This window comes from Nyctereutes procyonoides, unplaced genomic scaffold (assembly GCF_905146905.1).
Source record: "Nyctereutes procyonoides isolate TBG_1078 unplaced genomic scaffold, NYPRO_anot_genome, whole genome shotgun sequence".
NCBI classification, from domain to species: domain Eukaryota; kingdom Metazoa; phylum Chordata; class Mammalia; order Carnivora; family Canidae; genus Nyctereutes; species Nyctereutes procyonoides.
Window position 1 is genome coordinate 52296973 of NW_026575044.1, and position 27350 is coordinate 52324322.

At 47.9% G+C, this 27350-nt stretch overlaps 3 protein-coding genes and 3 non-coding genes across 7 annotated transcripts in view; all 6 read left to right on the forward strand.

Annotated features, from left to right (window-relative positions):
- Positions 1-736: 736 nt before the first annotated feature.
- Positions 737-4125, forward strand: RPL17 (ribosomal protein L17). The gene is made up of 6 exons (XM_055324264.1): positions 737-979; positions 1079-1119; positions 1824-1958; positions 2170-2268; positions 3106-3297; positions 4038-4125. The coding sequence occupies exons 1-6, from the start codon at positions 940-942 to the stop codon at positions 4083-4085; spliced, it is 555 nt and encodes a 184-aa protein (XP_055180239.1). The 5' UTR covers positions 737-939; the 3' UTR covers positions 4086-4125.
- LOC129509200 (small nucleolar RNA SNORD58) lies at positions 776-841 on the forward strand. The gene has a single exon (XR_008664309.1). It is a non-coding gene; the product is annotated as a small nucleolar RNA SNORD58 (small nucleolar RNA).
- Positions 1194-1259, forward strand: LOC129509199 (small nucleolar RNA SNORD58). Its single transcript, XR_008664308.1, has one exon. It is a non-coding gene; the product is annotated as a small nucleolar RNA SNORD58 (small nucleolar RNA).
- LOC129509198 (small nucleolar RNA SNORD58) lies at positions 2031-2096 on the forward strand. The gene has a single exon (XR_008664307.1). It is a non-coding gene; the product is annotated as a small nucleolar RNA SNORD58 (small nucleolar RNA).
- Positions 4126-5044: 919 nt separating the features above from the next.
- Positions 5045-10249, forward strand: CUNH18orf32 (chromosome unknown C18orf32 homolog). 2 transcript variants are annotated; one of them, XM_055324265.1, is made up of 3 exons: positions 5045-5167; positions 8223-8410; positions 9213-10249. In XM_055324265.1, the coding sequence occupies exons 2-3, from the start codon at positions 8246-8248 to the stop codon at positions 9276-9278; spliced, it is 231 nt and encodes a 76-aa protein (XP_055180240.1). In that variant the 5' UTR covers positions 5045-5167; positions 8223-8245; the 3' UTR covers positions 9279-10249. The 2 variants fall into 2 exon arrangements, with proteins under 2 accessions (XP_055180240.1, XP_055180241.1); XM_055324266.1 differs by lacking the exon at positions 5045-5167 and adding an exon at positions 5338-5758.
- Positions 10250-23591: 13342 nt separating this feature from the next.
- DYM (dymeclin) overlaps positions 23592-27350 on the forward strand; it is a 346418-nt gene continuing 342659 nt past the window's right edge. Inside the window, exon 1 of the mRNA XM_055324208.1 lies at positions 23592-23841. The gene's annotated coding sequence lies outside the window, so the exon portion shown is untranslated. The remainder of the gene's footprint in view (positions 23842-27350) is intronic.

Sequence of the window (27350 nt, forward strand, 5' to 3'; positions counted from 1 at the left end):
TTTAATTTTTTATTTATTTATGATAGTCACACACACAGAGAGAGAGAGGGGCAGAGACACAGGCAGAGGGAGAAGCAGGCTCCATGCACCGGGAGCCCGACGTGGGATTCGATCCCGGGTCTCCAGGATCGCGCCGTGGGCCAAAGGCAGGCGCCAAACCGCTGCGCCACCCAGGGATCCCTTTTCTGTTTTGTTTTAAGGAGTAACGCTCTCACAGACCCTCTAAAGCTTACTCCACGTTCCGTTTCTCGCAGCGCCCCGCCTCCCGTCAAATCACGTTCTTTCGGGAGGAAATCTCGCGAGAGGCCGAGTTCTCATGACTTCTCCCAGGAGCCTCCGCTCTTCCTCTTCCCCCGAGCGGCCTGAGGTGAGTGTCGGTGTACCGTGCGTGCCCGGCTGCTGAATCCCCCGCCATCGTCGCCGTCCTGACTCCGGCGGCCTCGAGGTCCAGGCCCCCGGGAGGAAGGCTCCTGCGGCTACTGATTCCCGGCCGAAGGGGATGTCCCTCTTGGCGGGGGGACGTGTCGGAGCAGAAGGCCGCGATGGGCGAGAATGGGGGTGGCGGGGGTCCCGGCGGGGGGTCCCGGCGGCCCGTGGTCCGGGCCGTTTCCGAGTACCGGGCCCAGAAGTAGCGGGAAGACGGCCGCATCTTCCCTGGGGGGCGCCCTGCTGCGCCGAGGCCCCCCTTCGGAGGGGGTCGGGGGCGCTGCTGAGGTCCCTGTCCCCACGCTGTCAGCCCCGCCGCAGTCCGGGGGACGCCAGGAGGAAAGCACGGCCGCGATGATGGCATTTCTTAGGACACCTTTGGATTAGCCGTGAAAACAGCTTTCATCTGAGCGGCTGTCGGTCGTAGTCGATGTGCACGTAAACTGCGTCGGCGACCGTGAACACAGGGTTGACGGCATCCCTTCCTGCTCCCTCCCCAGGTGACCTCCGGAGATGGTTCGCTACTCGCTGGACCCAGAAAACCCTACAAAATGTAAGTGAACCACGAGTTCCTTATTTGGGCGGAGGTGGGTGAGAGGAACAGCGAGGCACCCAAAATTAACCAAGACTTACTGGTTTTTTCTTTTTTTAGCATGCAAGTCGAGAGGTTCAAATCTTCGTGTTCACTTTAAGGTACGGGAATCTTTAATGTTCTAAGAGTTGTGCACGTGTTCCCGCGAGGATTTGCTGCTTCTTTGAAAAGGTGGCTGCGGTGATGCGTCTCTTAGGACACCTTTGGATTTTACTATGAAAATAAAACTGTTCTGAGCGGTCACCTTTGGGACAGTGATTAAAATCATGAGTCCTATAACAAGCACGTTAATTAAGGCTTATGGAATTGGGTAGAACTACAAGAGAACTGCCCGAGAAACGAGCACAGAGATAAAGAGAGGGACACAGAATTACAAGATCCTGGGATTAAAACTATACAGTCAGGGACACCTGGGTGGCTCGGTGGTTGGTTGGACGTCTGCCTTCGGCCCAGGGCATGACCCCCCAGGGTCTTAGGATGAATCCCACATCACGGGATCCCCGCAGGGAACCTGCTTCTCCCTCTGCCTGTGTCTCTGCCTCTCTTTGTGTCTCATGAATAAATAAAATCCTTTTAAAAAAACCGTAATACAGTTAATAGAGGTTTGGGATTTATTTTTCCCTAACTTCAAACCAATCCTCTATGGCTTTTAATCAGGTTTTCTTTTTCTCTCATTTTACCTCACCCTTCAAGAATGGGAAACCTTTATGTGTTGACATTTGGAGAAGCAGAGAATTGAATGCTTGCCTGAAGAATTGTTATCCTTGAGCATGGTTAACTCGCAATTTTTACTGTTTATACTTAGAACACACGTGAAACTGCCCAGGCCATCAAGGGTATGCATATTCGAAAAGCCACCAAGTATCTGAAAGATGTCACTTTGCAGAAGCAGTGTGTGCCATTCCGTCGCTACAATGGTGGAGTTGGTAGGTGTGCGCAGGTGAGAGTTCATAGTTGCTATCTGAAGTCTTTAGGTGGGGTAAGAACCCACCTTTAATCAGGTGCTTTCTGGTTGCTGTGATGACCATCTTAGGACACCTTTGGATTAACCATGAAAAGAAACTGTGTTCTGAGCAACCTTGATAGTCTTGCTTGTAACACTGATTTAAATTGGGGAAAATAACTGATTGCCTCTCTTGAATTTCTTTCAGGCCAAACAGTGGGGCTGGACACAGGGTCGGTGGCCCAAGAAGAGTGCTGAATTTTTACTGCACATGCTTAAAAATGCGGAGAGTAATGCTGAACTTAAGGTAACCAAACCATTAACATCTTGATATGTACACAGTTTGGATGATTGTTCAATTGTTGTTGATGTTATACAGATTTATGTCTTTTTCTCAGTAATTAAATTTCCTTTTTTTTTTTTTTTAAATGAATCTCTACCTCCAATTTCCAGAAGACCAAAATTGTGCCTGTGAAGGTCTTCCAAAGCATGGTCTTCAAGCCTGTTTTCCCTTATAACCCCGGTGCAAGCAAAAGAAACATTTTTACTCAAGGGTCTATAACTTTTCTGGTACCATAGACCCTTTTGGTTGTATGACTTGTGAACTTCACAAATTACTTGTCAATACAAATAGAAATCATAGGATTGCAAAGAACAAGTAAAGGTAACAATGATTGCCTTGGTGGTTAATGTGGTTTGTTGCCGATGTTCATAACGCAGAGGCATTAAATTTCAGATTTTAAAACAACAAAGTGGGTTTTATCTATCTTGTGCATTATCCATTACCCTTTGCATTTGGGAATCTAGACCACAGCTGGGGTTAAAATAGGTCTGGCTGTAACCCTTCTAGCTGTTAAGGTGTGCTGCCAAAATCCTGTTTTTCATCAAGGCTTAGAAATTGACACTATCACATCCACTCCCCTTAATGACTGTTAGTCCACTTACAAACTGCCTACAGCATTGGGTTTTGATGGTTCCTTAGATGGATGCTTAGAATAAAGGTGGAAGCAAAATGACTAAACGGATAGGCTATTTTTAAAGTCTTAGGGATTGCCTTGTAAAGGTGGGGACTAGACTTCGCAGTGATTGGGTTTGTGGAGTTGAGATAAAGATGCTGATTTGATTTCATTCTCCCTCTTCCCAGGGTTTAGATGTAGATTCTCTGGTCATTGAGCACATCCAGGTGAATAAAGCCCCCAAGATGCGACGTAGAACCTACAGGGCTCATGGCCGGATTAATCCATACATGAGCTCTCCCTGCCACATTGAGATGATTCTTACTGAAAAAGAGCAGATTGTTCCTAAACCAGAAGAGGAGGTTGCACAGAAGAAAAAGGTAGATTACTTAGTTGTTGGTCAGTTTTATTTGTGTCTGATACTGGCTTTTTTGTATTTTCATTATATCAGAACTATATAATTATCTGCTGATGGCCCTACCCACATGTCCATAGCCACTTGAAATGCAACATGTGTGAAAAATGGGCCCTTCCCTTCCTCCCCCCTCCAAATTAATAGCTTGTTTTCAGTAGATGATCTTACCCAGCTCTTCAAGCTGCGAATCTGGGAGTGAGTCTAGACCCGCTCCCTTCATGCCTAATGAACTTCTGTTGATTTTATTGCTTAAATATATCTCCCCACCCCCCCATATAAAGATTTTAGAGAGTGAGATGAGCAGAGGGAGAAAATCTCAAGCTGACTCTGCGCAGAGCTCAGCCCTCCTCCAGGTTCAATCCTCTTGACCCTGAGTTCATGACCTGAGCTGAAACCGAGAGTCAGACACTTGAAGTTTGCCATTCTTTTTTCTGAGCTACAACCTACTGTGCTGAGATCTGGGAGTTTAGGGCCCTTGATTGGCTCCATCTGTTAAGCTTTTGCTTTGGCTCAGGTCATGATTCCAGGGTCTTGGGATCAAGCCCCACATCAGGCTCTGTTCAGTGGGGAGTCTTTCTCCCTCTACCGTGCTTGTGCATTCTCAAATTCATTTATTTTTATTTTTTATTTTTTTTAAAGATATGGCGCTAGTTTCTCTAGGAAACTTACTAACAGCTGACCTTTTATTCCCTCCTCCACCCCCAGATATCCCAGAAGAAACTGAAGAAACAAAAACTTATGGCCCGGGAGTAAATTCTGCATAGAATAAATGCAAATAAAAATAAAAACAGTGTTGGTTGTCTTTTATTATTAAACATACTTTGGGGTACGTGGGTGGCTGCGTGGCTCAGCATCTATCTGCCTTTGGCTCAGGGTGTGATCCTGGGAGTCTTGGGATCGAGTCCTGCATCAGGCTTCTCACAGGGAGCCTGCTTTTCTCTCTCTACCTGTGTCTGTCTCTGTGTCTCGTGGATCAAATGAGTTATTATGAATAAAATTGTCCCGTGCCATTAATCTTGGTTCATAAACATGTTTTTAGGTTTTTTTTCTTTGCATAAAATGGAATTTGAGCATGGGGATATTTCTTTTTTCCAAACACGTTGAGATTTAACATTGTATGATGTGCCCAACTACAATTAAATCAATAGCCTCTATTTGATTATGCATGTCGCCTGGTAAATTTTTGTACATTTTCGTTATCCCAGAGGAACCCTGGCAGTAGTTTGAGGTCCCTCCTTACCAAATCCTATACAGCCCCGAGCAACCCTTACTTAGGGAGGTTCACACAGATTTGCCTTTACTGGCGATTACATGCAAACCAGGTCACAATGTGTGGCCCCGTGTCACTGGCTTTTTAACTGCGCGGTATCTTGAGGGCAGATCCGTCCTGCGTGTTCTCATTTCTCTTGGGTCCATACTAAGCAGAACTGTGAGTAAAACCGCCGCCGCCAAACCCGGCAGGGCGCTCAGCCGTCCGGGGTGGACAAGCGCTGAAAACAATTCCCTGCCCTTGAGCTTCCAACCAGCAGAGTGAGCAGCTGGGCACAGCGGCCTCGGGCCCCCTGCACCGGCGCGGTCCATCCCTCCTCGTCCCGGGGTCGTCTTACCCGCGCAGGAGAGCCGAGCTCTCTGCCTCGCCGGCCGCAGGCTCTGAGCTCACGGCCGCCGCGCCGGAAGCCAGCCCGCGCCTCCGCCTGGGCGTCACCGTTACGTCCCGTGCGCCCCGGTGACGCAAGCGCGCCTTTGTCAGCATCTCTTGCCGTGCCCATTGGCTTGGCGGCAGCACGTCCCTCCTCCGAAAGTGCAGCGTTGCCACTTGGACCCGGTGGTCGCGGGTGAGTGGGGCCTGGCGGGCCCTGGCTGGCGGCCGGGGGCTCGGGCGGCGGTGGGCGGGGGCCCGGCCTCCGCGGGGCCGCTTAGCAGGTTCCGGGCCGGGCGGCGCCGAGCGAGCCGAGCGAGCCGAGCCGAGCCGCGCCGCGCCGCGCCGCGCCGCTCGCGGTTGGCCTGCCGCGGCGGCCCGCCCGCGCTCCCCGGCTCGCTGCGCCCGCCCGCCTCTCCCTCTGTGCTGGTTCTCCGCGGCCCGTGCCGTCGGCGCCCCGTCGCTCCCGCCGCCCGCCCTGCCTCTCCTGGCCGTCCGGTGGCGGACTCCGGCTCGGCCTGCCCGGTGAAGTGAGGTCCCTGGCCGGCTCCCTGGAGGGAGCGGCGTTGCCCCGCGCTACGACAGCCTCAGCCTTCGCTGTCTTCGCGCTGTAGTCGCCGTGGTCTTGGACTAAGCCGAATGAAAGAAAATTCCGCTCCTCCCGCACTTAGATCCGTTGTTGCTCGCTTGGTTGTTCTATCTGAGAATTAGCTTGGCGAGAGTGGATGGAATCGTCGTCTTAGCAGGTCCCATAGCCACCTTCTAGCCCTTTCTACAGCCTGCTCAGGTATGAAGTCAGGATTCGGGGGAGAGGAGGCACGGTGGCTCCGCTATGAAGAGAAAGCCCCGTTTATGGCGTACGAGATCGGTAGCACTTGTTCCTGAGAAGTCACTTAAAACCCAGTGATCAGACGTAGGCGAACATGAACCTGTGACGGACTGCCAGCCGTTACCTTGACCTAGTCCTGGGAACACGGTCAGCGGTTTCCAAGGGTTTAAGTCGGTTTCCAAGACGGGTAGTGCGGGGGGGGGGGGGGGGGATAACGTGGTCATTGTGTTTCTGTTGGGGGAAAAGCCAGGAGCGTTGAGCTAGGAACCCAGAAGTGGGCACTCTGGTCTTGGCCACCTCTCATTACTGTTGAGCTCCGTGTGGACTTTGGACAGGTGGCACTTAGGATCAGTTTTTGTTGGTGTGGTGACACTTACCCAGAACCTCATACATGCACGTGCTTTTCTGAGCCTGCGTTTGTCATTGACATCTAATCCACATCTACGACCCTGTGAGATAGGCTGTTGTCTTCATTTTCCTCAGGAGGGCATCAAGGCACAGACTCCTCAAATGACTTCCTGAGAACACCATCTCCAGGTGGTAAAAGCCGGCCTCAAAATCGGCAGCTGCCAGCCAGTCTGCTCTGATCCTAAGACTCTGGTGCCTGTAAGCGCGGCAGACCTAAACCAGATCACCTCTGGAGTCTCTTCAGATCAAACTATAAAATGTCTGTGGTCAGAAATGATGATTCCTTGAAAATTGCTGAAAAAGGCTCACTACTCAGTTTGACTTATTTTAATCAGAAAATATGTCCTTTAAAATTTTGGAACAAAATATGTTGGTAAATTCTTAAATTGTCACTTTAGTTTGACCTGGGGACTGTTTTTAAAGAATCCGGTTATGAATCCTTTATAAAATAGTTGATCGTTCCTTAATGTACATTCATATGCTTAATTGTTTATAGCCCTTGAGATTCATTTCAAACCTGCATTCAGAACGGATTACCGTACGCTGCTCACCTGTATTGTGAATAATTTATTTTTTTTAAGATTTTATTATTTATTTGGCAGAGGGAGAGGGAGAGGGAGAGAGCACACAAGCAGGCAGAGGGAAAGGGAGAAGCAGGCTGCCTGCCGAGCAAGGAGCCGGACATGGGGCTTCAGTCGCAGAACCCTGGAATCATGACCTGAGCCGAAGGCAGACACTTAACTGAGCCACCCAGGCGCCCCTGTGAATAATTTTAAATTGCCTTAATGTAGTCAGTGCTAATTCCTTTGCCAGCAAGTACTACTTGATTTACAATATTTTGAAAATAAGAAATTTTAACATCTTGAATTACTAGCTTCAGACACTATTCTGAAACATCTTAGTTTTTCAGGTCTACTCTAAGGGATTAAAAATTCTTATAAATTTAAGAGGTCTTTGGTTCAATAGTAAGGAAGTAGTATTGGTTCTTTTTCAAGAAATTGCTGACTTGGGGAAATTCCAAGATAATTCAAAATCATCAAGGAAGAGGTGTTAACTTTAGCATGCACATACGTCCATGGGGGAGGGCCAGAGAGAATCTCAAGCAGACTCCCCCCTGACCACTGACACCCCCCCCCCCCACACACACACACAACTCGGAGTGTGATCCCAGGAGCTTGATCCCACAAGCTGAAACCAAGAGTCGGACTCTTCACTGGCTGAGCTCCCCAAAGGGTGTTAATTTCTTGAAGTGGACAATGGTACTTATAACAGTAATACCAAGTAAAATGTTTTTATTACTCAGTTTACCTTAACTGCTATTTTTTGAAAATATTTTATTTGACAGAGCACAAGCAGGGGGAGCTGCAGGCAGAGGGAGAGGGAGAAGCAGGCTCCCCACTGAGCACAGAGCCTGACGTGGGGCTCCATCCCAGGACCCTGAGATCGTGACCTGAGCCAAAGGCAGACATTTGACCCACTGAGCCCCCCAGATGCCCCCCCTCTTGATTGCTATTAAAAAGGAGAAAAGTAGATCAAAGGAGTTTTGGGGGGAAAGTCCAGCTGGTTTGTAGCCTGTAGGTCTTCCAAAGTGATACCTTAGTGAATTCCTTATTACAAGATGGACCCTTAGCCTTGGAGTTTTAGCCAATCAATACTGTCAGTCTCTGAAGATGAGTGGGCGGGAGGTTTTGAGGATTACATGAATTGATAATGCAAAGGGCCTAACTGCCTAGTACCCAGCAAAAGCTAGTGTCTTTTCCTTTATCCTTAAATTTATGGTTGGGAAGCAGTGATTGGAGGGGTTTGGAGGCAGGCACTTCACTTATTTCCATGTCTACCATGTCTTATTCCTTTACAGAAAGCAGCACTTTAATAGACTCGTGCTTTCAGCTAATGAATGATTTAGGTTTTTCCTTTAATGCAGAAGTAGTCCTTTCAAATATCTTAATCTAGATAAATTCCTTCAGTCATTAATCCATGATGAACTCATTTGTTTTTTCACGCATGTCTGCAGTTCAGGAACTCAAGCCTGGGAGGATGGTGTGCATTCCTTGCATCGTCATTCCAGTTCTGCTCTGGGTCTACAAAAAATTCCTGGAGCCATACATATACCCTCTGATTTCCCCCTTTGTTAGCCGTATGTGGCCTAGAAAAGCTCTTCGAGAAACAAATGATAAAAACAAAGGCAAAGTAGACTGTAAGGTAAGAACGTTAAAATACTTTGAATAAGGGTAGGTTAGGAGGGTGGTACTTACAGTCAGGGTGAAATACTTGGCTTTAAAAAGGCAAAGTCTTAGAACCAGAAGCTTCACTAATGTGTCTTAATTTCTTTCTTTTTAAAGATTTTATTTAGAGAGAAAGAGAGCACAAGCAGCGAGTGGGGGCAGAGGGGAAGAGAGAATCCTAAGCAGGCTCCATGCTCAGCACTGAGCCCTTGTGGGGCTCTACCCCACGGTCCCGAGACCATGGCCCAAATTGAAATCAAGAGTTGGACTGAGCTACCCAGGCACTAAGGCTTAATTTCTTTTGTTAAAATAAGGGGATGAGGATGTTTTCTAAGTAATTAACATTTTGTTTAAACAAAGGTTTTAAACTAGACTTCTGATTAGTGTGTTTGTTCCTTGTCTTACAGTCAAGATAATAACCAGTGTCTCTTGGCTGGTAAGAATAATAGTAAATAGCTAATGGATAAGAAGAGATGATACTAAAATATGCCTGTTTCACTGATACCTTTGGTAAGAGAGTTAGTCGGAAGGATCATAGAGATTTAAAAAAAAAAAAAAAACGAAATGAAGTTATTTTTTTAAATGAATATTTGGACAGCTCTGTTTTTAGCATTGGTTCTTATTAAGTTCAACTTCACCTGTGTTCTGTATTAATTTAGCCACTGTGTTCATTTCTAGAAGCAGAGTTCTTTTATTCTGAAATGTGTTGTCTGTTTTTTAAAGACATTTCTTATAATGAGTTGTAATAATATCTAAAAATAGGTTTTTTTTAATTTTAGGGTACAGACATAAACGGATTACCAACGAAAGGATCAACGGAAATCGCCGATAAAAAGAAAGACTAAAGTGATTGTTCCAAAGGATTTCACTGTTTTAAAAATGGACCTGATAATATGAAGCACCTTGCTTGTAATTCTCTTACCTTTTTTCTCTGAGACCAGAAATCGAGATAGCTTAGATACTTACCTGATATACTTACCTGATATGTATCAGGAAATACATAATTATATTTAAAATGTGTTGTTCTATTTAATGATCTCATTCTGAGTTCCTGTTTCATTAAGGTAGCTTTCATTTCTGTTACTGCAGTTATGAATAAATAGAAGGTTTATGCCAGTAGACACTGCTACTAAATCCGTACTAGAAGGTCCTTGGGCCTCTAGCTCTTGTTCAGGCTCTGTGAATTTGAGCAGAGTGTGATGTTACTGTGAAACTGTGGAATGAGACCGCGCTGTGAAAGGAAAGGGAGTTTGGAGAGATGATGAGGACTCGAAATATGAAGATAGAATTCCTGTCCAACACAACGGAGCAGCCTGCTTGGGCGTGTAGTAATTACTCTTACTGCTCTGAGGAGGGTAGTGTAGACATGACAGGGAGATCAGGGAAACGCCTTTGAATTTTTTACAGAATATACCTAATGTATATTATAAAATCCTAATCTTTGTTGCATTCCTTCTCTTCTTACAAATTAAATTAAATATTCAGTTTACTTGTTCTTTTTTCTTTCACAGTTTAAATATTTTAAGTGGATAGTTTTTGCCCCATCAGAAAGCAGAATTACAGTGTAATAACATCTGGATAGTTGTGAAGCAACAATCTTTTTTTCTTTTTTTAAAGAATAGATTGGGGCAGCCGGAGTGGCTCAGTGGTTTAGCGCCGCCTTCAGCCCAGGGCATGATCCTAGAGTCCCAGGATCGAGTCCCACATTGGGCTCCCTGTGTGGAGCCTGCTTCTCCCTCTGCCTGTGTCTCTACCTCTCTGTCTCATGAATAAATAGATAAAATCTTTAAAAAATAAAAATAAAGAGCAGATCGTATCCAGTGTTGTTGCATAACAAGACACTCCAGAATTATCGGTTTCTAACACAGGACTGGGGAGTTCTTTGCTACTTTGGGTCTTGACATGGTCTTTCATCCCTGGGCCTCTTACATTAGTGGAGGGATATATAAATATTCAAAGATGATGAGCCTTATCTTTACATGGAATAAGGAATGTATTTATTCCTTATGGGGTTAGAAGGGACTCCTGCCCTTGAAGTCCTTGGTTCTAACTGAGGCTCTGGTAAGCTTTATGTATGGTCAAATCATTCATTCACCCTGGATTTCATTTACAAATCAGTAGCTTTCGTGGGATCCCTGGGTGGCTCAGCGGTTTAGCACCTGCCTTTAGACCGGGGTGTGATCCTGGAGTCCCGGGATCGAGTCCTGCATCGGGCTCCCTGCATGGGGCCTGCTTCTCCCTATGCCTGTGTCTCTGCCTCTCTGTGTGTGTGTGTGTGTGTGTGTCTCGTGAATAAATAAATAAAATCTTAAAAAAAAAAAATCAGTAGCTTTCAGTTTTTCTGCTCCAATCCACCTGAAGAATAAGGTAAATCCCCTTTAGCGACTATACCTAGTTGATGGGGTGGTAGGTTTTTTTTTTTTTTTTTTTGCACAGGACAGCCCCTGATTAGGTTTTGTTTGTTTATTTTTTTAAGGTATAAAAGCTATATTCTAAAAATTGCAGATGTTGAGGCACTTGGCTGGCTCAGTGGAGCTTGCAATTCTTGATCTCCAGGTTGTGGGTTTAAGCCCCACGTTGGCTGTAGAGATTAAATTCTTTTTTTAAAAAAAGCTGTTTATAGTAAAAATGCAAGAGCAAGTTAAATGAACAGTTGATGTTCTACCCTTATTCTAGCTCCACAGGTGTAACCACTGTTGGTTTTTGTGTAGCTTTTTTTTTTTTTTTTAATTTTTTAAAGATTTTATTTATTCATGAGAAAGAGGCAGAGGGAGAAGCAGGCTGCATACAGGGAGCCCGACGTGGGACTTGATCCCGGGACTCCAGGATCACGTCCTGGACTGAAGGTGGCGCTAAACTGCTGAGCCACCGGGTCTGCCACAGCTTTTCTTTTTAGTAGGCTCCACACTGGATATGAGCTTGCGACCCTGAGGTTTAAGACCTGAGCTGAAATCAAGAATCCGACTGAGTCCCCAAGGCACCCCTCTAGCAACTTTCTTGTTTTTATTAAATACATTTTTCTTTTTTTTTTTTAAGATTTAATTTATTCATGAGAGAGGCCGAGACAGGCAGAGGGAGAAGCAGGCTCCGTGCAGGGAGCCTGATGTGGGACTTGATCCCAGGACCCCAGGATCACAACCTGAGCCAAAGACAGCTGGACCACCCAGGTGCCTCTAAATATATCATTTTAAGAAAATCATAATATTGCAAGGATTATAATGTCCCTACTCCCTTAGTCTCTAAAGGCATCACTCATTTGGCTGGTGCTGTATCTTGTTCTATCTCTGTATTTCTAAATAGTACAGATACACTGCTGTTTTTGGAGTTGTCAGCTCTTACTTGCTGTCATGTTCAGATGTAGCTGTCCTACACTGTTTAAGTCCCTCTACCACACATCCTCCCAATAGGTTTTTGTACTGTTGGGTTGTCCTTAGTATCTCGTTCCGAGCGCACCAGATGCCTTCCATTTGCCCCTCCAGATCTACTGCCTCTATCCTTCCTTGCTGCCCGAGAAACCTCCAGGAACTACACCCACAGACCTCCTCTGGCCTCTAGGTTCTGTTGGGTTTAGCCCGCGGGGATCTGTAGCAGGGGGAAGGGAAGGAAGGTGGGAGGTCAGGGTATATACTCCCTTCGCCACGGCCACGTCCCCTCAGGGCGTCCTCAGATCAATCAAGATCCTCAGCCAGACGTCCCTGCACCTCAGGTTGGCCACCTGCACGTGACCCTTCAGTTTCCCCTGACCTCCCTTTCACCTTGTCCGTTGGACCGATCAGGGTGACAGCCTCTCTTGCTGTGGGCTCTACTTACGGCATCATCTCAAGGGTGCCATCCGCTTGCCAGGACACTGACAGCATGGCCGGCCTGCAAGAGCTCCTTGCTGTGCAGCACGTGCGCACCTGGTCCCTGCCTTGTCTCCAGCTTCCGCGGTCCCTGCTCCGTGTCAACCTGGGCAAGAAACTGTAGGGAACCTGCAGGACCAGTGTGTGGTAGGGTAGTCACAAAATACACCACACACGGGGTGCCTGGGGGGCTCTGGGTGAAGCATCTGCCTTGGGCTCAGGTCAGGTCCCAGGGTCCTGGTATCCGGCCCCATGTTGGGCTCCCTGATCGGCGGGGTGCCTGCTTCTCCCTCTCCCTCTGCTGCTCGGGTACATCTAATCCAACATTCCCATGTCCGCTACGGTTAAGGCAGGTAGCGGAGATGCTGGCACAGGGCAAGAGTGGGGCATCCTGCAGGATTGCTTTGTACAGTTCTGCTGAACGTGCAGAGGGCGCTGTTCACATGGACAGCAATATCGGTGATGCCGCTCGACCTCTGTATTGCACACCCACAGCCGTGGACAGAAGCCGTGACCCTGACTTGTAATTCAGCAGGGGAGGCTTCATACTTCCATGGCACGTTCCTACTGCTGCATAACAAATCACCACAAATTGAGTGGCTTCAGACAGCACAGATTCATCACCTCACGGTTTCTGCAGGGCCAGAAATAGATGTGGATATGGCTGGATTCTCTGCTCAGGGTTTCACCAGGCTCAAAACAGGATGTTAGCCATGTCTGCAGTTCTCATCGGGGCTTCCAGGTCTGTGGTTGTCAGCAGAATCCGTTTCTCGCTGTTAGATTGTGGACTGAGGTCCTGCTCTTCCCCTGGTCAGCTGGGGTCTGCCCTTAGCTCCTGGAGGCTGCTCGTAGCCTAGCCCTGTGGCCCCAGAGATGGCTTACAACAAGGGCGGCCACAGCACGTCTCTCTGACTTCTAATCTTTTTGGGATTAAATTAGACCTGCCCAAATCATCTGATTTAAGGTCAACTAATTTGGGATCTTAATTACATCTGCAAAATCCCTTCAATGTCAGTACCTAGGTGGGTATTTGGTATTTGGGAGAAAGTGTGTGTCGATCAGGGGTCAGGAAGCCAGGGCCACCATCTTAGCAGTCGGCCTGCTACACTCGTCCCCTTCCCTGACTGACTAGTCCTTCAATTACTTGGGGATCCATTTTGGATCTGGATACCTTGGGCTCCACCGATCAGCGCCCCTGGACTTCACTGGTTTTAACCTCTGAAGAGTTTATAATCCTGAAATTTAAGGAGCTACTCAGCCTTTTCTGACTCCAAATTGGATCACTAGAAATAATTTCAGATGGGGGCAGGGGAGAAGAAGAAAGGAATTAATAGTGTATTTCATAGAAGGGCCATAAATATATAGAAACACATGTGTCAGCGGGAAATGCAAATTAAGACTACAATGAGAAACCACTAGAATGGTTAAAATTAAAGATCAAGTGTTGGGAGGATAAACAGAAGGGGTTCCTACACGCTGCTGGTGGGAGCATAAATTGGTACAAGTACTCTGGGAAAGGAGCCGGCATTATCTGGGAAAGCTGAACATGCATATACACTTATTTCTAGAGTCCACGTTCCTACAGTCTAGAGTCCAGAGAAAACTGTGTACCTGTGTATCAGTAGACATACAAGAACATTCTTAAAATCACTGATTATGGCAATAGCCCAAACAAAACAAAACAACCCACAAAAGTCCATTTAAAATAGGAAGGAGGGATCCCTGGGTGACGCAGCGGTTTAGCGCCTGCCTTTGGCCCGGGGCGCGATCCTGGAGACCCGGGATCGAATCCCACGTCGGGCTCCCGGTGCATGGAGCCTGCTTCTCCCTCTGCCTGTGTCTCTGCCTCTCTCTCTCTCTCTCTGTGTGTGACTATCATAAATTAAAAAAACAAAAACAAAACAAAACAAAAAACTAAAATAGGAAGGAAAGGGGGCACCTGGGTGGCTCAGTGGTTGAGCATCTGCCTTCGGCTCAGGGCATGACCCTGGGGTCCTGGGATCGAGTCCCCCATCGGGCTCCCTGCATGGAGCCTGCTTCTTCCTCTGCCTGTGTCTCTGCCTCTCTTTGTGTCTCTCATGATTAAATAAAATATATTTTTTTAATTTTATGTTAAAGATTATATCAATGTATTATTTGTAGAATAACATTAAATATAGGAAAGATGCATTAGTAAGTGAAGAGTTTTGGAGAGCTGATCCATGCTGCTGCTGTTGTTTTTTTTTAATTGTGGAACATGTGATACATAAAAAATACATAACTGACAGCTTTTTTTTTTTAAGATTTTATTCCATATTGATAGTATTTGCTAGAGGACTGCGTGCCATTTGGGGTCCATTGCCACCTTTTTGAGGCGGTGGAACCTGTGATGTGTTGCCTCCTGTGACAGTGTGATTTAAAATTAATATATGTGCAGTCTTCAAGTTCTGGCCCAGAGGTCCTAAAACTCTTGGAATTTCCTACGTGAACAGAGTGACAAAGGGATCTTTTAATATGTTAATGAGTAATTTGAACCACACCGTAGGATGTGGGCTGGTTGCTGGGAGACCCTACCAACTCGACGGGAGTCCCAGGAGGGGAGGAGGGCGGAGTCAATTGCTAAAGACCAATGATTCCATCAATCCTGGCTTTAATGAAACTCCATAAAAACCCCAAAAGACAGGGTTCACAGAGCTTTTGGATGGTGAACGTATGTGTGTGGAGGTGTGGGAGATGACGCTCGTAGAGAGATCATGGGAGCTCCTCTCCCTTTCCCTATAGCTGGTCCTATGCATCTCTTCCATCTGGATGTTCCTGTATCCTTTTATAATAAACCAGCGATCACTTTACTAGTGAGTAAAACGTTTCTCTGCATTCTCTGAGCCACTCTAACAACTTAGACCCAAGGGGAGGTCATGGGAACATTGGCTTTATGGCCAGTCAGAAGCACAACCTGGACTTGGGATTGGCATCTGAAGGGGGATTGTGAGGGAGTCCTGTGGGACTGAGCCCTTGACCTGTGAGAACTGATGCTCTCTCCAGGTAGGTAGCATCAGATGGAGTCGAATTATAGGATGCTGGGCCAGTGGTGGAGAATTGCTTGGTGCTATGGGGAAACCTCCCACCCCAACCCTGGAAATTGGTACTAGAATCCTTTTAGCCCCATTTAAATACCACAACCTCTGGGAAGCCTTTCCGTCCCTTCCTTTCAGAGGGTCTCTTGTCCTTGTGCTCTGCAGGCTCCATACAGGGCTTCTCCTTCAGGGAACCTTGTGCCACAATGGATAGCTGGGCACCTGCTGAGTCTTGCACAGGATGGTGAGCTCCTTGCAGGTAGCCACCTCCCAGAAGACCCCGGGGAAGACATTTTCTAAATGTTGTGGAACTAAACAGAAGAAAAAACTAAGCACAGTTAGAAATTGCCATATGCTACACCAGCAAATTAACTTAGATTTCTCCTCCTGGTCTTTTTTCTTTTTTAAAGATGTTTTATTTATTCATGAGAGACACAGAGACACAGGCAGAGGGAGAAGCAGGTTCCATGCAGGGAACCTGACACAGGACTTGATCCTGGGTCCCTAGGATCACGCCCTGGGCTGAAGGCAGTGCTAATCCGCTGAGCCACCTGGGGCCCCTTACCCCTGGTCTTTAGTAGCACATGAAAGGGTCAAACAGTTTACCTGGTGACCCGTGGAGGGCTGGGAGGTTTGGGTCCCTGCTCTCCTGTGCTCTTCCTCTAGATTCCCCCACCCGCATTCTGCACCCCACGGCAGGATAGCGCAGGCGAGGCCCCAAGTCCAGGCTCCTGCTGCTGGCTTCTGGGGGGCTTTGCCTGGTGAGGCCGGCAGCCGCATCATGGTCCAACCACATCCTTCTACAAACAGAGCTGTGCCCGTATTAAAGCAACGTTTGACCTGATTTGGTTCATTGGCACCAATACGTCTGACTCCGTCCTCTGAGACCAGGTACATTTCTCCACATCTTTTTTGTATTGTTTGTACCAGGTGTTACCGAACAAATTGTGTCATACACCCCTGCACGCGCGCGCGCGCACACACACACACACACACACACACACACACACACACACACTTTCTGTGTTGAAGTCCTAACTCCCGGCACCTCCGAACCTCACTCTATTTGCAGGGAGGAGCACTGCAGGTAAGATTAGTTAAAATGAGGTCATTAGGATGGATCCTAATCCCACATGACTGGCACTCTTACCAAAAGGAAATCTGGCCACAGAAACACGCGAGAAGAAGGCAGGGATTGGTGACCCCTCTACCAGCCACGGAGCTGCAAAGGTCGCGGGGTGAAAGCCCTGCTGCCAGCCCGGAGGCCCCGGACAGCTTCTCCGTTGCAACCTCTGGGACAACCAACCTTACCAACCCCTTGATTCCGGGCTTCCGGCCTCCCGAGCTGTGAGACCACACACGTGTGTTTAAATCGCTCAGCTTGTGGGGCTTTGTCACAGCAGCCCTGATGAGCACGCGCCGGAGCTGCAGTCCATCTTGCTTGGCAAGAGCAAGCGACTGCGAGGAGGTCGGTGTGAACCTCCCGCTCCGCCGGGGCGGCCAGGGAGCCCTGAGGCGGCCTCTCCTGGGGTAAGCCTGGGCTCGGCGGCCCGACGGCTGCCTTTGGGCTCCAGGTGCCACTCGCCAGTCTTGTGACGTCGGGAAGCCTATTTAGCTTTGGACTGGAACATGGGGACGAGCACATACCTACCTTGGAGGGCGTGTGACCAGCAGGTCAGCACAGTCCACACTTCACAACTGCGCCTGGCCCTGGCTGTTTTCTAGACGAATTCATGAACTGATATTAGTTTGTGACTCATGCCGATTTGTCCCCAGCAGGACAAAGATGGTGACACTTGCAGAGTGGGCTTCTCCTCCTCTAGCTGTTTGTGCGGCTACCAGGCTGGCCCGGGCCCCTGTCCCCAGGCTCCGCCTCGGAGCTCAGGACATGGGGAGACACGAGGAGACGCAGGACGGCAGGTGGGGGTCGCAGGGATTGGAGGTTTGCTGCGGCCTCTCGGTGGCCACGCCACGCCGTGGAGCCGGCTGTGGCCATGCCTGATGACCACCAACAGCCCCCGTGAGGCCCACAGGGCACTCCCCTCTGTCACCAGCTTACTGGCTGCACGTCCCTGTCCCAAGCCTCGCACGTCCCTGGCACTTGGCTCCTCATCTGTCCAGGGGAGGGACTTGGTCTGGTTGTCGACGTGCCCTCCCCGCCGTGATCCCCACGACCTGCTCGGTGGGACCCAGCCTGAACACGTGGGGACGAGAGTCTTCACGGCTCTTGCAGGCAGACCATTTCGCTTTCACTTGACTATTGTCAAGAGTTTTCCAGGTCGCTGGGGTTCCCAGCAACCCTTTCTCACAGGGCTGTTTGGAGACTTAACTAAGATCGCGGTGCATGGCTCGTCGCGAGCAGCCCACGATGCGGATCGTCATTTGTCAGCACTGACATCCTCATCAGTGAGTTCTTATACGGCGCTGAACCTTGTGGTCTATAGCTTCAAACCTTCAGTCCTAGTCTGCTTCTCTGGGGTGACATCAAGTCAGGTTGGTCATGCCTCCTGACAACGGTTCCTTATCGCAAGTCTTGGGCCAGTTGTTCATGCTCAGCTCAGTCAGCCGTTCATCTGACAGGGCTTCCAGACCTCTCGCCAAGCTGACTGCCCTGCCCGGATGATCCCACCCTGGTTAACCTATATCCCTCTTCGGAGGACTGCCCTGGGACCGGCAGTGACAGCCTGTGACTTGACTACCTCTAGACTATGCAGGTGAAATAACATTTGTTAAAGAAAGGCATGTGGGGCGCCTGGGGGCTCAGTCATTTAAGCGTCCAGCTCTCCATTTCAGCTCAGGTCATGATCTCAGAGACGTGAGACCAAGCCCCATGCTTAGTGTGGAAACTAGTTGGGATTCTCTCTCCTTCTTCCTCCCCTCCCTCTGCTTGCATGCTCTCTCTCCCTCTCTCTCTGAAATAAAATCTTCAAAAAAAAGGCATGCTGCATGCATCACTGAATTCTCATAGCAACTGTGAGATGTGAGTGTATTACTGTCTCCTCTTTGTAGAGAAGAAAGCTGGGCTCAGAGAAGTCAGGTGGCTGTCACGGACTGTGTCTTTGTGTTCTCCTAGAAGACATGTATGTAAACTCAACTTACATGGGGTGACAGTAGCAGGGGGCCTTTTGGAGGTAATTAGGTTTAGATTGTGTCATAAGGGTGGAGACTCTATGATGAGATAAATATATTTTTTAAAGATTTTATTTGAAAAAAAAAGATTTTATTTGAGAGAGAGAGAGAACATGAGTAGGAGGACGGGCAGGAGAGGGAGAAGCAGACCCCCCACTGAGTGTGGAGCCCAAAGCAGGGCTCCATCCCAGGACCCGAGATCATGACCTGAGCCGAAGGCAGACCCTTAACCGACTGAACCCCCCAGGTGCCCTGAGATAGGTACTTTTATGAGAAGCAACTGGAGCTCTCTTTCTCCTCGTGTGAGGATACAATGAAAAGATGCTTACCTGTAAGTCAGGAGGAGGGCCCTCACCCAGCCATGGCTCTGCCAGCACCTAATCTGGGGCTTCCTGCCGCCAAAACTGTGAGAAACACATGTCTGTTGTTTAAGCTCCCCACTCAACAGTATTCTGTTAGAGCGGCCTCAACTGGTCAAGACGGTCGCTTTCCAAAGTCATTCAGCTCATAAATTATGGAACCAGAATGTAAACACAGATCTGACTCCAAAATCTGCTCTTCTTTCTCAGGCATTGAAAATCTGAGTATTGTTCTTGGAACAGGTTTGAAACAATAATCTCTAGGTAGTCTTGGTCCTGCTTGGGGAGTGGCCTTCTGTTAGTCATTGCCTTTTTTTTTTTTTTTTTTTTTGCTTTCTCTTTATTTATTCATGAGAGACACACAGAGAGGCAGAGACACAGGCAGAGGGAAAAGCAGGCTTTGGGGGAGCCCGATGTGGGACTCCATCTGGGGACCCCGGGGTTACACCCTGAGCCCAAGGCAGATGCTCAACCACTGAGTCACCCAGGTGCCCCGAGACCTTCAACTTCTTGAGGTCAGGTTCAGGTCTGAAGCACAGTGCACCCAGAGTCACTAAGTAAATATGTGTTGAATGATTGAGCCAAATGAACATCCTCAGTCAGAAACACCAGTCTTCATTTTAAGTATCTCTCTGGGGGACACCTGGGTGGCTCAGTGGTTGAGTGTCTGCCTTTGGCCCAGGGGGTGATCCCTGGCTTCTGGGATGGAGTCCTGCATCGGGCTCCCTGCATGGAGCCTGCTTCTCCCCCCTTTCTTTTTATTTTTATTTATTTATTTATTTATTTATTTATTTATTTATTTCATTTATTTATTTAATTTATGATAGTCACACAGAGAGAGAGAGAGAGAGGCAGAGACACAGGCAGAGGGAGAAGCAGGCTCCATGCACCGGGAGCCCGATGTGGGATTCGATCCCGGGTCTCCAGGATCGCGCCCTGGGCCAAAGGCAGGCGCCAAACCACTGCGCCACCCAGGGATCCCCCCCCAAAAAAAATCTTAAAAAAAAAAAAAGGTATCTCTCTGGAAAGTCCCTGAGTAACAAGGGGCATGCAAAGGTAATGCAGGACTGTAATTTCAGACACCTTAATCTTTTTTTTTTTACATTTTTAAAAAATTTTTATTTATTTATGATAGTCACAGAGAGAGAAAGAGAGAGAGGCAGAGACATAGGCAGAGGGAGAAGCAGGCTCCATGCACCGGGAGCCCCGATGTGGGATTTGATCCCGGGTCTCTAGGATCGCGCCCTGGGCCAAAGGCAGGCGCCAAACCGCTGCGCCACCCAGGGATCCCCAGACACCATGATCTTTCCAATGCCTCACTTTTTATATTTCCCTGCCTGACTGGCTTTCCTGGGTAACAATATATTTCTAGATATAGTTGATTTTCCTAACGGTCTAACCAAAATGTGCTGGGAATGTATAAGTCTGCTGCTGCAAAATATAAAAATTGAATGCCTTCTAAAGTGAAGTATCATTTTTTTTGTATGTTTTCTGTTTTATAGTTACTTTCTAAGTAGGGCAAATATTGCTACAGTCAGATTGAAAATGTGTTGGGAAGACAGGCAGCCATTTGGAGATTTTCTATCTTAATTAAACTATATTTTTGAATGTATTCATTTTTCTCTTCCTGCCGTAATAAGTCACCACAGATTTAAGGGTTAAAACAACACAAATTTATGATCTCATAGTTCTGTAGGTCACAAGTCTGACGCGATTCTCACTGCACTAAAACCAAGGTGTCGGCAAGACTGGGTTCCCTTCTGGAGGCTCTGGGGGATAATATTTCCTTTTCTCTTCCAGCTGCGAGAGGCCACTGAATACATTCCCAGTCTCTTGCCATCCTCAAAGCCAGCAACGTCTGGTCCTCACATTGTGTCGCATGATCTTGCAGAGCCATATTTATTTATTTTAGAGAGAGTGAGACAGTGCATGGTGGGGGAGGGACAGATGGAGAGGGAGAGACAGATTCTCCAGCAGATTTCCTGCTGAGCACGGAGCCTGATGCAATCTCAAGCCATACTTATGACTGCTTTGTCTTCCTCTCGCTTTTCACTTTTTTTATTTTATTTTATTTTTATTTTATTTTATTTATTTATGATAGGCACACAGTGAGAGAGAGAGAGGCAGAGACATAGGCAGAGGGAGAAGCAGGCTCCATGCACCGGGAGCCCGATGTGGGATTCGATCCCGGGTCTCCAGGATCGCGCCCTGGGCCAAAGGCAGGCGCCAAACCGCTGCGCCACCCAGGGATCCCTCGCTTTTCACTTTCATGATTACATTGGGCCCACTATGATAATCCTGGATAGTGTCCTCATCTGGAAGTCATCTGATTAACAACCTAATGCTGTCTGCACCCCTTTGCCGTGTAACCTAACATATTCATAGGTTGTGGGCATTAGGATGTGGGTATCTTCAGATCATTGTTCTACCTGCCACACGAAATAATTTCAGATTCACAGAAGAGCTGCAAAGTACAGAGAGTTCCTGTATATCCTTCACCCAGTTTCTTTTAATGTTAATATCTTATGTTAGCATAGCACCTTGTCAAACTAGGGAATTAACGTTGGTACAATACCCTTAACTAAACTCCAGACGTCATTTGAATTTCACAACTTTTGCCTTATTGGGTTCTAGGAACCAACCAGGACGCCCTGTTGCATTTAATGAGAGGGTTTTCACGACTTTCCTGCTCCTGTTTCTGTACCAACCAGAGACTGATGTAATCAGGTCAAAGTTCATCATGACAGTGGTTCTGGCAGTGTTGAGAGTGGGTGACCAAAGATAAGACTTAGCACATTACATGTACAATAAATAGTTTGTGAAGGATTGCGACTCCAACTCATGCTTCGTATATTGGGAAAACCATTCCTAAACTAACACTCTGATTTATGATGCTTGCCTAGCAGCATCATGACATTTATCGAGGAATATTAGTAAGACTCTTTTTATTACAAGCCATCCAAAATATATAAGAAAGGGGAGGACATCAAATTTTAATAACTGGTTCACCTCCAAGTAGAATGAGTTGTTTCTTGGTCCGTAAAGTTTGTTCCGAAGAGAGGCTCACATTTATTTCATCATTTTTTAGGTAGAGGGTATAATTTTTGGTGCAGGCAAAAGTATAAAGTACTTTGAATTTGGTTTTGGTGCCTCTGTTTTTCCTGAAATTTATTTATTTTTATTATTTTATTTTTTAAAGTCTTTTTTTTTTTTAATTTTATTTATTTATTCGTGAGAGACACACAGAGAGAGAAAGAAAGAGAGAGAGAGAGAGGCAGAGACACAGGCAGAGGGAGAAGCAGGCCCCATGCAGGGAGCCTGATGTGGGACTTGATCCCAGATCCCCAGGGTCATGCCCAGAGCTGAAGGCGGCGCTAAACTGCTGAGCCACCCGGGCTGCCCTATTTTTTAAAGTTTTAATTTGGGAGACAGTGAGTGTGTGTGTGTGAGAGAGAATGAGGGCGCAGAAAGCAGGGGGAGGGGCAGAGGAAGGAGGCAGGAACAGACTCCTAGCTGAGCTGGGGAGCCAGAAGGCCGCCTGGATCCAAGGAGGCTGGGGTCATGATGGGAGCTGAAGGCAGATGTGTAACCGGAATGAACCACCCAGGTACCCCTCTTTTGCTAAAATTCTAAAATAAATATCGTAACACTACATATGATATTATGCAACTCATATTAATCGCAGAAAAAAATATGAAACGTGTGAATTTAGTCACAGATGATCTCATGTCCCGAAGTTAATAATCGTTAACGATGTCTTAGCCTTTTTCTCCCTGTGCGTGTACACACGAAGGAAACATAAACATTATCTGCAAAAATTGCATATCATACATACTGTTTCCGCTGGATGGATCATGAACATGTATCCCTAGTATTCTCCTCAACGGCTGCATAATAAAGCCCGCCTGTTCTTAGCGAGGCTCCCAGGTACCCGGTGTTTTAGTATGTTTTCATGAAATAATCCTGCAAGCTCAGGGGATTCAGTAGCAGCAGACGCCTGAAGTGTATCCCAGCTCTGCATAGTGCTTTTCCGAGTACGTTTGAGACACCGACTGCAAAACGGAGCATCTATGTCAGCGTTACTTGGAGAAACAACAGCGCATGACAACTCATGCCTTGAGTCGTCGGTGATCCTACTGATTATCCGGCGACGGTCCTGTAGGGGAAGGATCATCATCGTCATCCCGTGTCTGTTTCAGAACAGGAAACTGACGGGCAGAGCTCCAGGGCGGACGTCAGCCTGGTGATTTCAGCTCCTGGGAGCTCAGACTCCCTCCTTGGACACCGTGCGGTGCGGATGCTCGTTCCTGAGGGGCCTGCCCTTTCTGCAGCTAGTGCGGTCATTTTAGGCCTCCTACCTGCCTCCACTGAAAATCGTTTTCTGGAAGTCGGCTCTCGACACCACGGTTTGAAAAGAATAAAGGTAAAGAGAAAAAAAAAATCAAAACACCCCAAAAGATAGATTATTTTCCTATTTCCCAATTCTTCAGGGCCCTACAAGTAACCGCTCGACTTTGGGGGGGTTGTCCAGGCGGAACAAACAGCCTTCACAAAGCCAAGCCGCCAGAACCAGCGCTGCGGGGCGAGCCGCCCAGCGACCCCCAGGGCTCCGCCGCTTCTCGAACTGGCCACGCGGCCTCGCCGTTGCCCCGGACGCGACCGCGGGGTGGGGAGACGCCTAACGTCCGAAGGACTACATTTCCCAGAAGTCCGCGCGCCGCGCGCCACGTGACCGCGGCGGGGCGCGCGCCCGGCCGTTCGGTCTCCAGCCGCGGTCTCGGCCGCTTTCCTCGCTTCTCCCCGCCTCCCGGCCTCCGCACGGACGCTGCCGGGGCGGGAGCCGAGCCGGAGCCGGAGCCGGAGCCGCAGAGACGTGGAGACATGGAGGCCTGAGCAGGCGTGCGCCACCCCGATTGCGGCGGCGGCGGCGGCGGCGGCGGCGGCGGCGGCGGCGGCTTCTTCCGATCCCGCCCCCCGCTCGCGCGTCCGTGCAGCTGGAAGCGGATCTGCCCGCGGCTGAGACAGGTGGGCTGTGGCGCCGCCGCCCGCCGAGCGGCCCTGGAAGCCCGGCGGGGCCCCCGGTCCCCGGCCCGAGCCGGTTTGCGGACACGCTCCCCCTCCCGTCGGCGGGACGGCTCCGCCGGGACCGGGGGAGAGGGACCGGGGGAGAGGGACCGGGGGAGAGGGACCGGGGGGGCCACCCCCGAGGGGCTGTGCCCGGGCCCCGAGAGCTGCCCGCGCTCTCCCGCCCCCGTCCAGGGCGCAGTGGCGCTCCGAGGGCGAGGGGCCCCCGTCCCAGCCTAGGGTCAGGAGTTGGGGGGACACCGAGGAGCGGCTAGGTAGGTGCGCCGGGAGGCGGTGCGGTGTGGCCTGACTCAGGGGCGTGTAATGGGCAGCGTGAGCCACAGTGTTGGTTGTTGTTGACATAGACCTCGTTCTGGAGAAGTAATTCACATACCATAAAATTCACCGTTTAGGAGTACCGTTAAAGTATGACCCAGTGGTTTTTGTTTTTGTTTTTTTGGGGGCATATTCACAGGGTGGTGCAGCTAGTCGAATGCCAGAACGTTTTTATCACCCCAAAAAGAAACTCCCCTTACACTCTTTCTTTCCCCCTGTCCCGCTTCCTGGCATCCAGCAATTGTGTTTTAACTGAAAGGGTGGGAAGTTAGCCCAGGTGTTTGTGAGCTGGCGGCAGTAGTGGGGGTGATAAAGCTGATAGCAGAAGGTACAGGCCTGGGGTACTGGAGTGATGGGTGGCTGTGATAGGGCCGGCCCTCGGGTACGCAGAATGTGCACTAGGCTTGCAGGCGGAGTGCGACCCCTGGGAGGAGAAAGGGCAGGCTGGGGGAGAGGTGTGTACAGAAGCTGTTGTGGAAACATGGGGGATGGAGGCCGTGGAGGGGAGCGTAATCTTACAGAGGAGCCCAGGCCTTTGGTCTGATGGGCTGAGGGTGCAAGAAAGGAGCTGGAGATGGAAGGGAAGAGATCCAAAGGAAAAGGTGAATGGTTTCTGCTGGTCATGAAATTTGTAAGTATATAGGTATCTAGAATTATTTTTCTGCTTTGTAATTTTTATCTTCCATAATTCTTCTCTTGGCATCTCAGAGTGGCCCAGTGTAAATATTCTCATCCTGCAGATGAAGAACCGGGCTCTTAGAGGTTAAGTGATTTACTGAAACTCTTTTAAGGCTTTAAATAGGGTAAAAATAAGTTGGGGATTGACGAGTAATTGATTAAACTATAGAACGGAAGAGAATTTGGGGGGGGGTTATGTCACAGGAAGAAGATTCAGCTGTTAAATATATTGAGTCTGTGTTATTATGATGGAGTCCAAGGACTTTGTTTACATGACTTTTATTATTTTTTTAAAGATTTTATTTATTTACTCATGAGAGAGGCAGAGGGAGAAGCAGGCTCCATGCAGGGAGCCTGATGCGGGACTCGATCTTGGGACTCCAGGATCACGCCCTGGGCCCAAGGCAGGCGCTAAACCGCTGAGCCACCCAGGGATCCCTGTTTTTGTAGCTTTTGAGTACAGAAAAGTTTAGACATTGAAATAATTTAATATAGCCCCATGCATTCGTTACCCAGCCTTAACAATTAATAACTCCGGCTAATTTACTTTGATCTATACCCTAATCCATGCCTATCCCACTCCCAACTATTTTAAAGCAAATTATAGGCCATTTCATTTGTAAGTATTTGAGTGTATATCTGTAGATCTGTAGAAGGTTGAGTCATGCTCTTTTTCATATGCCTACATTACCATTATCACATCTAAAAAAATTAATAGTAAGCTCTTAGTATTAGAAGGACTTATTTTTTTAAATGTGGCATCCATTTGATACAACAGAATTACACAGTTCAAATGCTTTGATGTTTGACTCTCTAAAAAAACATGGAATAATTGTTTCCTGATTTTTTCCAGTTGCTCCTGTTACCCTGTTTCATTTCCTCGGTTGCTGGTTCATCCTTCTATAGAAAGTTCAAAGAACTGTCACTTTGGCTGGCATTTTAATTGATGGAGTTTTCATGAGAGCAGGAGAAAAACAAGTGAAATACAACACAAGCAAATTTTTATTTTTTATTTTTATTTTTTTTTGATTTTTATTTATTTATGATAGTCACACACACACAGAGAGAGAGAGAGAGAGAGAGAGGCAGAGACATAGGCAGAGGGAGAAGCAGGCTCCATGCACCGGGAGCCCGACGTGGGATTCGATCCCGGGTCTCCAGGATCGTGCCCTGGGCCAAAGGCAGGCGCCAAACCACTGCGCCACCCAGGGATCCCACAAGCAAATTTTTAAAAAGTGAAATAGGCATGCAGAAATAATTTATGTCTCATTGCTCTAAGTATTTGAGCAATTTGATTACACTTTTGTATATACTTTCACATGTTGTTGTTTACTGTGTATTAGTTTTCTTTTTTTTTTTTTTTAAGGATTTTATTTTAGAGAGGGAGAGCAGGAGGTAGGGGGAGGAACAGAAGAGAAGGGAGAGGGACAAGCTGACTTTGCACTGAGCGCAGAGTCCAAAGCGGGGCTCAAACCCAGGACCCTGAAATCATGAGCTGAAACCAAGAGTCCGACGCATCACCAACTGAACCACCTGGGCACCTCATGTGTATTAGTTTTCTATGACTCCTGTAATAAGTTACCACAAATTTAGTGTCTTAAAACAACACAAATTATTTTAAAGTTCTGTATTTTAGAAGTCCAAAATAGGTCTTACTAGGCTGAAATCAGTGTGTCAGCAAGGCTGTGTTCTTTTCTGGAGGTCTCTAGGGGTGAACCTGTTTCCTTATCTCTTCCAGCTTTTATTTTTTTTTTATTTTTTTTATTTTTATTTTTTTCTTCCAGCTTTTAGAGGCCACCCCTGTCCCTTGGCTTGCAGCTCTATTGCTCCATCTTCGAAGTCAGCAGTATTGTATCTTTCCATGCTGTATAGGTCTCCGATCACACCTGGGAAAGGTTAAGGACCTGTATGATTAGATCAGGCCCAGCTGGATAACTCAGGCGAATCTCCCCCTCCAGAGTCCTTAGCTTAATTATAGCTGCAGAGCCCCCTCTGCCAGGTAACAAGCACAAATTCCATAGGTGAGGATGTGGATATCTTTGGGGGCTATTATTCTCCTGCCTTAGTGTGTTTTGGGACATTTTGCTGAGACTAGGTGAGGTGACTACCTTTGATGTTACAAATTCAACGTGTCATCTTAAATGGGAATGGTTAATGACAGAGAGGACCACTCCATTTTCCTTTTTAACAAGCATATCGGAAGTACCTGTGTGCTTGCAGCGTAGTTTTTAGTAAAATAAGACCTTTAAAAGTGATTAAGCATAAAAGCATTGCGACAACATGTAAAGTCTTTCTGTATTTCATTTTGGTCTCTTTGTTTTCATGTTTTTAAAGTATTGTCTACTTGTAATCAGTGTATATAATGCTCAGCGGCTACTTGAAGTCATAGGACAGTCTGGGCAGTGATGGTTCCTGTCCCCCAAGTGAGAAGGCTCTCTGTCCCAGTGGGTGATTGA